This window comes from Glycine max, chromosome 11 (genome assembly GCF_000004515.6).
Source record: "Glycine max cultivar Williams 82 chromosome 11, Glycine_max_v4.0, whole genome shotgun sequence".
NCBI classification, from domain to species: domain Eukaryota; kingdom Viridiplantae; phylum Streptophyta; class Magnoliopsida; order Fabales; family Fabaceae; genus Glycine; species Glycine max.
The window spans coordinates 31201293-31210428 of NC_038247.2; the positions used below are offsets into that span (position 1 = coordinate 31201293).

Genomic DNA, 9136 nt, shown 5'->3' on the forward strand with positions numbered 1-9136 from the left:
AAATTCCACATTCTTATATGGATGAAGTTAAGGATTTGGTCAGATTTAGAACAACTTTATTTGAAGATGTTGAATCAAATTTTCATGAGGTTAAAATTGAATTCATCAATGAGGAATGCTTCTTGACTTATGGTCTTCGTCATATTGGTAGATTTTATCAATTGACTGGTAGGATTAATCTTTTGTTAAGTTGTAGGGGCTCAAATTGGGACATTTCTATTTTTTATCAACTAGATGCTGAAATTGATTATCCTCCTTAAAAGCATCAACTTATATATGAATTCATCACTCCACTACTACTCATATGCTTATAACAATAAGGTTAAATCTAATAACCTTATTATTTACCTTATTATATATCTACATATATTTTTTTTTTGTTTTTAACTAATTCTTTTTGTATAACCAATTGAACATGTTTCTTTATGGAGGTCATCTTTAAACTATCTAATTTCTGTTGGATGTACTGAAGTTCTTGAATATTTTGTAATCTTATTAACTCATGTATTCTTTTGTTTGATATTTGTTATGAATTTATTCATTTACATAAGTTGATACTTAAATATATGATTACTTTTTTATTATTAGATCGTTTAACTCTTATATTTTTTATTGTTCTGATGAATTTCTTATGTAAGTTTCCTTATAATTATAATTAGAATAATACTTCTTTAGAAATATGCTTCATTAAATTTCTCAGTTATTTTTATTATTCATATATATAATGAAAAAATAATTAACCATTCATTTAACAATTTAATTATATAGAACTGTAACTCTTTTTATTATTTTTAAACAAAATGTTCAGTTCAAACTTTATGAATAAAAAAAAAAGTTGTTAAGAAACAAGCTATTTAGTTTTTTACAAAAGATTAATTTTCTGTAACTAAGTGCTGCAAATGAATTTTCGTTATTCTTAAAAATTCAAATATATATATATATATATATATATATATATATATATATATATATATATATATATATATATATATATATATAATATTAAAATGTTATCTTTTATCAACAATCAATATTAAAATTTATTTTTCTTTTAAATACTTTTGTTATGTCTTAGACATTTATACCCATGCGTAGTGACACTAGTATTTTCAAAAAAAAAAAAAGGCGTGTAAATATTGCCCATGGGATGGACAACTCAACATATACGTAAATATACAAGACTTAATTAAGTTTTTCATACTTGGAATATAGATCATTTTTATATTATTACTTAACATTCATTTTTTTCAATCAAGTACCTAAAAAAATTTTGAGTTTCATTTTACTACCTACCGTTAGTCGCTTTTCGTTAAGCGATGACATGACACACGAAGTGTCATGTCATCACACCTTGTCACGGACACCTCATTGTCACGCCATCACCTTCGATGACATGGCAATGACGTGTTAGTAACAAGACGTGATGACGTGACACTTCGTTTATCATAACATCGTTTAACGAAAGGCGATTGACAGGAGGTAATAAAATGAAATAAAATTTTTTTTTTGAGGTACTTGATTAAAAAAATGAATTTTCATGTAGTAATATGAAAATAGTCTATTTTTTCAAGAATGAAAAAATTATTTAAACCATATATAATTAGTGTTTTGCGGTCTATGATTAATGTATACATATAAGGTGTTATGTCTTCCCTCACTCTTCCTTCATTATTCTTAGATTCTCTGTTAGTTTTGTCCAAATATTAAATATATGCATCTTAACTCTTTAATTTCACCATTAATATTATCTTATTAATTAAGTTCAGTTGATTAAACATGATAAATTGATGTGAGTTATTATAAATTTCAAATAGTATTTTTTATTCCTATCAATAAAAAATATCTTATTAATTTAATTTATATTCTTATTTTGAATGAAGAATTATCTTAAAAAAATAAATAGGATAGAGTAAATTACATATATGTTCATCAAGTTATTTTATTTAATTTTTAGTTTTTTGACAAGCTAACAAATATTTGATCAAATAAAAGTGTTTGAGAAACGATGTTTCTTATTAACTTATAAGATTTATTTTTAAACATAAATTTTATGATTACCATTTTTATTTTTATTTTTAATAAAATAATAAAATTTATCATTTATTATTTTATCTAAAATTAAATTATTTATTTTGATAAAACTCCTCCTTATTATTTGTTAATTAAAAAATTGTTTTTCATTGACTTGATTAAATTTTTCAAACTTGGGAAATAAAACGTTTCCCAATTACTACCTAAAACTCCTCCTTATCATTTGTTAATTAAAAAATAAGTTTTCATTGACTTGATTAAATTTTTCAAACCTGGAAAATAAAATGTTTTCCAATTATTACCTAAAAATTCATTTTTTGTCCAATAACTATCTTGAAAATTTTTCAGCTTCACTTTAACACCTGTTGTTAGTCATCTTCCATTAAGAACAACTTATATTTTAGGTATAAAAACTTAATTAAGCTAATATATAAAAATACTTTAAAATTTTCGGTAATGTTAAAGAATCACGCAGCTTCTATAAATCATAATATGGATGACTTGTTACAAGAGACAGGAAAAGGGAAGACAGATAACGAAGTTGCTCCGTTTTCATCTGTGAGTGTTCGTACACAAACTTGTAGATAGGTTGCTCCCTAATTTGTATAAAGATTCGTTTATGTTCCTTGGCGAAAGGAGATCAGTTGAACCCTTGAACTATTTCTTACATATGATGTCCTCTACACTCTAAAGGCGTGGGTACCTACTTTGCTAATTGCTATTGGCGTTACAGGGTTAGCTTGGGCGAAAACAAAACCATGTATTTGCTTTGCTATTCGTGTAATTTCAATAATGTTAAGATTTATCAACAGTTTTGTTTGTCATTTATACACTTCCATGCATTTTCTTTTCAGCTGTATCAGTTTTATAGCTTTGCAAGAGAGGAACATTCTCTGTGGTTGGTGGTGATTGCTGGCCAGGGACATCTTCGTCCACATTCTCTTCGGTTGCTTTTCCCCACATTACTGTATAAAATCCGATCGATATTACTGTGGCTCCCACTAGACTGCAAAATGATCAATGCAACTACATCATAAGATTGCATAACCCGGCCACGGATATTTCGACATAACTAATGTCTAAAATCTAGGACCCCACATGCATACACAAACATAAGGACTCTAATGAAATGAAATATAAGTAACATAACAAAATATTTAAATTAATGATATATTTATCTTTTTAAATCAACTTTTTAAGTTTTTTCAAATATATGAATTGTACAAAGGTGACTGACAAAAGTGTGTAAGTCAACAAAAATAATTTTAAAATTAAACACCTAATAAGAAGGTGTCAAACAAGTGTAGGGCGTGTTGGTGTCAGAAACATGTCCAACATGGCAAACGAGAGATGTCCGTACTTCATAGGTAAAGATCATAGGTATTTAAAGTGCAAACTATAATAAATCATTAAAGGGATATAATGAATATAGGCAACCGATTGAAATTATCTGTTTTGGATAGTTTTGAAATTATTGTTGCAGCTCTGTAGAGAAGCTTAGCTTAGTTGCTTTGGAAATTAAATATGGGGGATTGGGGACGGAATACAGACTGTGATTAGAAATGTTTGAAGCAGAGTGAGTCTCATGAAAATCATGTTATTTTTCTAAAGGAAAACTTCATCATTTGTTTTTGTTTCACAAAGCACATCCCATAGTTTTTCAAGTATCTGGAACTGCTACCAAAATTACGGTCACATGGCTGCATTTTGCTTGCAATTTTTATTAATCATGACCGCAACCGCAAGTTAAAACCAAATACAAATGTCAATTTGTTTGGTTAGCTTTATGTGCATGAGCATGTGTGTTACCAAGTTTATAGGAAAAAGGCATATCGAGAATTGAATACAATCACAACCATACCTTCCAAGGTGGAGTGTATCACCCAGGAACATGACTCCCAAGGCAACAGCTATGGCAATTGAGAGTGGCTTGAACATTGCCACATAGACAGGACCCTTTATACGTAGTACCCATGTGTGAACTGCGTTGTTCACAAATGAACCAAAAATTCCCTAAAAATATCGAATGCACTTTAGAATAATTAGCATATACTATAGAACAAAGATCAGAGTTTCTGCGTGCAATGCATCTTACAGAGCAAACTATTGAAGCCAATGCTGTATCTAGTCCTATTTTCCAAGCTCCTGCATTTGTCTCTGTAAATATAGCTACAATTGCAGCCATGATGCTTACACATAAATTGTAAAAGAAGATCACAGTTAGTTCATTGGGGTACACCTTCATGATTTGCACCTGCAGAGCAGAATTAAATTAGAAAAAAAAATGTTTTGAGAAGTAGCTGTTGAAACTTTGTATATAAACCTAACATAAAAATTTGTACCTGTACAATGTACCATAATGGAACCAGAATATACTCTGCTGTCAGTAGAAGGCCACCAATTGCCCAACTTCGATCTACCGAATTCAGAGTGTTAATTGGTTGATGAAGTGACAAGGAAGGTGTATGAACAATGATGATTGGTGGTCCTTTGTAGAAGGTCACTACGAATGCTCCAGTTATTGATACTATGGTACCCAATACCTTGGCTTGACAAGTTGTATTTCTTACAATCACCTTTTCCATCCTAAAATAGATCAAGAGAAAATAAGACTACATAATAGAATAACAGAAAACATACAAAGCTATGAAGCACAAACTCTGACGCCGGATATTTTGACTTGACAAATGTCTAAAATATAGGAATGAAGACACCACATACACAGACAGAAATTCTAATTAAATGAAATATGAGTAACATACAACAAAATATCTACATGATAGTATATTCATTTTTTTAAAACAACTTTCTATATTTTTATAAGTATATTAGTTGTGTAAAGGTGACAACTTAACTATTCAAATCAACAAAAGTAATTTTTGAATCAGCCATCTCATAAGAAGTGTTGAACAAGTGTGTGTCCCGGTGTGTCAGTGTCGTATCTAACATGACAACACTTCAAATAAAAGAGGTATTTGTGCTTCATAGCTTACGAGTAGTCTGAACCCACTTCCACAATTCTAAACATAGCCACTCATATTTTAAGAAAGGGGAGGATTAGGAACCTGAAAATGATGGCAAGCAAAAAAGTAAAAGCGGGCACCAAGTTGCTTATCGCCGAGGAGAGAGTGGGGGAACTGAAACTGATGCCTGTGTATCCCACGATCTGAGAAGCACACCTGAAAATCAGAGTTCAGACCAAAGGAATTGCTAGATTGTGGGTTAATTAAGGTTGAATTTATTTAAACCTAAAAAAAATAACTTTAAAATAAATATTTATATAATAAATATTTTTTTAAGGAACAGATATAATTTGTTTCTTAAAATAAAAAGAATTATTTTTTTAAGCAAAAATAATTTAGACAAATATACTAAAAAAATAAAAAATAAAATTATTTATTTTATGAAAATAAATATTTATTTCAACAAATAAATTTAAAGAAACTGGTTCAGGAATAGTCTCTGAATTCTGATGTATGTACCCTATTAGCCCGAGAAGACCAATTTTGCGTAGTAGGGGGAAACTGAGCGGAGGAAGCACTCTTGATCTGCACCTGGAGCACATATAGAAAATAAAAACATGACATTCATGATTCATATCTTACTTTTTTTCATAATTAAGCTAATAATTATCTGTCAACTACTCAACCACGTACCTTTGGGAGATAAAGGGTCCAGGAATGAGAACAATAGCAGCAACAGCATAAGCATAAACAACAAAGACATGGTAACTCATCCCTCTCAAGGTAGCTGCTTTGAACAGAGTATTCAAGGCTACGTTGAGGCATTCCATGGTCACCATGGCCCCAAAAGGAACCAAATCCTTGTACAAGAAGACCCTTTTTGCCATACCTCTCTTCTTCAGATCTCACACAAAGCAAAGCAAAGCCTGATCTTTCCGTGTGGCCAAATACTCACAACTCGACAAGCAGTGGAGCCATGAGAACGCCCAATTTGCTCGCGTCGCTTTCGAGATAATGCAATTTGAAGTCATTTTGCATTGTTATTGGCGCTTTTTTTTTTTTAAGTCATGGTAAGGTAGTGGTAGGAAGTTATTTTTTTATCAAAAATAAAATAGTAACCAATCTTTTGGCAAAATCACTAAATTGGGTCCCTTTTACAAATTTATTACTAAAATAGGTCTGTTTTATAATTATTTATCAAGGGCGTCTATTTTTTTATTATAAAGCGCTTACCTGAGTAGCGCGTTCCACAAGAAGATGACACGTGGCGTGACGTGACAAGTTGACAGGGGACGATGAGACGGGGGGAAGTGGTGGCTTGCTAGGCGCGACCACTAGTGGTGTCCTGGCACGACCACTAGTGGTGGTCTGTCAGGCACGTCCACTAGTGGTGGGCAGCCAGACACTTCCCTCTTCCCTATAATCATTGAGATGAACTGAGTTGAATCTAACTTGTTGCTGTTATATGCATTAGTGTTGAAGCGCTTTATACCGGTTAAAAATTTTGCTCAAAATTAATAAATATTTTTTATCTTTGATACTTTATAGCATTAATTAATATTTATTTTGTTGCTGATAATAATGATTATATTTTATAGGTGCATAAACAAATTGACACGGACTATAAAATGAAATAGTAATTTTGTTTATATTTTTTGTGTGATAATTAGTAATTTTTTGTAACTTAATAATTTAATTTTTGGTTATAATTATGCTATATTTGTTTGTTGATGATAATAATTATTTATTGTAGTAGTTTTTATGTCCAACACATTATTATTATTATTAGTTAAGCTCATAATTATTGATGTTGTTGGTATATTTTTTTAATAGCCAAAATTTACATAGACATTAAAAATAAATGCCGATTGTTATGCGTCATGAGTGTGCAAAGTAGGAAATTGTTGTGACAGTAATTTAATTTATTTTGAGTAATTTGTTGTTGTTAATTTATTTTAGGTTAATAATTTATGTTATGTTAATATATTTTTTATATTATTGTTTGTTGACGACATTAATTATTTATTGTAGGTATATTTTGAAAAATGAGTTCAATTATTACACTCGTCTATTTAAATGGTAAGATATACGAAATTGATAATGATATCACATTTGAAGGTCCTAAAAAAGCTATTCAAATAAAGCGTGGTATTAGTTTTGAGAGGTTTAAAAAAAGGATACACGACAAGGTAAAATTACAAAAACATGTAATGAAAAATGAAACGATTTCGTAATGAAAAATGAAACAGAGGAGAGGAAAATGGGTTTTATAGGGAAGAGGGAAGTGTCTTGCTTCCCACCACTAGTGGACGCGCCTGACAGGCTACCACTAGTGGTCGCGCCTGGCAGGCCAACACTACTGGTCGCGCCTGTCCCATCGTCCCTTGTCAACTTGTCACGTCACGCCACGTGTCGTCTTCTTGTGGAACGCGCCCCTCAAATAAGCGCTTTGTAGTAAAAAAATAGATTCCCTTGATAAATAATTATGAAACAGACTCATTCTGGTAATAAATTTGTAAAAGGGACCCAATTTAGTGATTTTGCCACCAATCTTTATGAGAAACTTAAAATAAGATAAATATTTTTCTTTTTATATAATTTATTTTATATTTAATGATTAATTAAAATTTAAACACTAACCACTTAGTTAAAAAAACATAAATCCCAACCAATTGTGTCAACATTGATTGTTATTGGCGCTTTAATTGAGTGACGTAGAAGGCAAGGAGAGTATTACAATAATGCTGACTACTAGCTTAACAATTATTATTCGAAAGCCAAATATAAAAATGCAGGAGGATAAGGAAATGATGTCAAACGAATCTTCAGAGCAATAATTAATGAATGAATATCTCGGAGTGGGATGAGTTATTATTAAATGTGTGACTGGTGATGGGCATGCAATTTTCATTTTATTTTTTAAATATCCACGGTCACCTCTTGCGTGTAATTAAATTTATTATTTTAATGAGCAAGCAACTTTGTTTAGAATTTAAAAACCATGCCATTTAAATAATACTTTTTCTGAGTTCATTACATAAATATATTTAAATAATATTTCTTGTGACTCCAATAATTGTTTACTAAGTGGAGAGGCATTTTGAATTTCAGTGATTTAGTTTAATTAAATTACCTAATAAAAAAACTTCAAAAAAATTTACTTGATAAAAATAACATAATTATAATTTCTTTATAAATGATTTATCCAAACAACTTATTTCACTCAAAAAAATTATAATTTCCTTAAAAAAATGAATTGCCCAATTTTAATATTCAATCCAAAGACTTAGGAAAATAAGCAACAAAGATTGGTCTCCCACTTAGGGATGACAACAAGACGGATTTGTTTATCCTCATTCTGAGTCACCCCAAACCATGGGACATGTGGGTTTATAAAAGGCGGGGTGAAAAAATAAAACTAAATCCCATTTCTGGTCTTATCCGATTTGGAAAAATTCGTGGGAAATTTATCTCACTTTTTTAAAAATTATTTATTCGGATTTCATTACATGGGACAAGTTTAGGTTTGAAAAAATAAAACTAAGTCCCATTCCTTTCAGGTCTTATACGGAAAATCTATCTCACTTTTTTAAATTATTTATTCATATACTTTAAATAAATCATACATTAAAGTATTAATTACATTTTAATTCAATCAATATTATATATATATATATATATATATATATATATATATATATAATTTGATAAAGCATAAATAACATAAACATATTTAAGAGTTAATTTATTTTTTTTGTTAAAGGAATAATTTTTAATTTAGTATTATAATTATAATGCCATTTTTTAAATTATAAAAAATAAAATATAAAAAGTTACATAATTATATATATATATATATATATATATATATATATATATATATATATATATAGGGGAGTGAGTATAAGGAAAGACATACCCAAACCCGATTTCATTTTCCCAAGTCGGGAAAAATTCGACCCCATCCTCGATCCAAACAGGTTTTACTCATCAAAATTGGGACCGGGTGAAATGAGTACCAACAGGTTCAACTTTTATTGCTATGCCCACTCCCATTGTGGTATCCTAGATTTTAGAGCATGAAGATTTCATGAGGATGTCGATTGCATTATTCTAATATTTTTATTCAGGTATCTGCATGT

The 9136-nt window shown here is 29.8% G+C and overlaps 1 protein-coding gene and 1 non-coding gene across 2 annotated transcripts; one reads left to right on the forward strand and one right to left on the reverse strand.

Moving 5' to 3' along the window:
- Positions 1 to 1328: 1328 nt before the first annotated feature.
- On the forward strand, positions 1329 to 1440 carry MIR4387A (microRNA MIR4387a). The gene has a single exon (NR_048719.1). It is a non-coding gene; the product is annotated as a microRNA MIR4387a (primary transcript).
- Positions 1441 to 2512: 1072 nt separating this feature from the next.
- On the reverse strand, positions 2513 to 5910 carry LOC100814137 (auxin-induced protein 5NG4-like). The gene is made up of 7 exons (NM_001253011.2): positions 5688 to 5910; positions 5514 to 5585; positions 5097 to 5210; positions 4374 to 4617; positions 4127 to 4285; positions 3893 to 4044; positions 2513 to 3037 (listed from the first exon to the last, which is right to left on the reverse strand). Exons 1-7 carry the CDS (start codon positions 5879 to 5881, stop codon positions 2857 to 2859), a joined length of 1116 nt encoding a protein of 371 aa, NP_001239940.1. The 5' UTR covers positions 5882 to 5910; the 3' UTR covers positions 2513 to 2856.
- Between the last annotated feature and the right edge of the window lie 3226 nt (positions 5911 to 9136).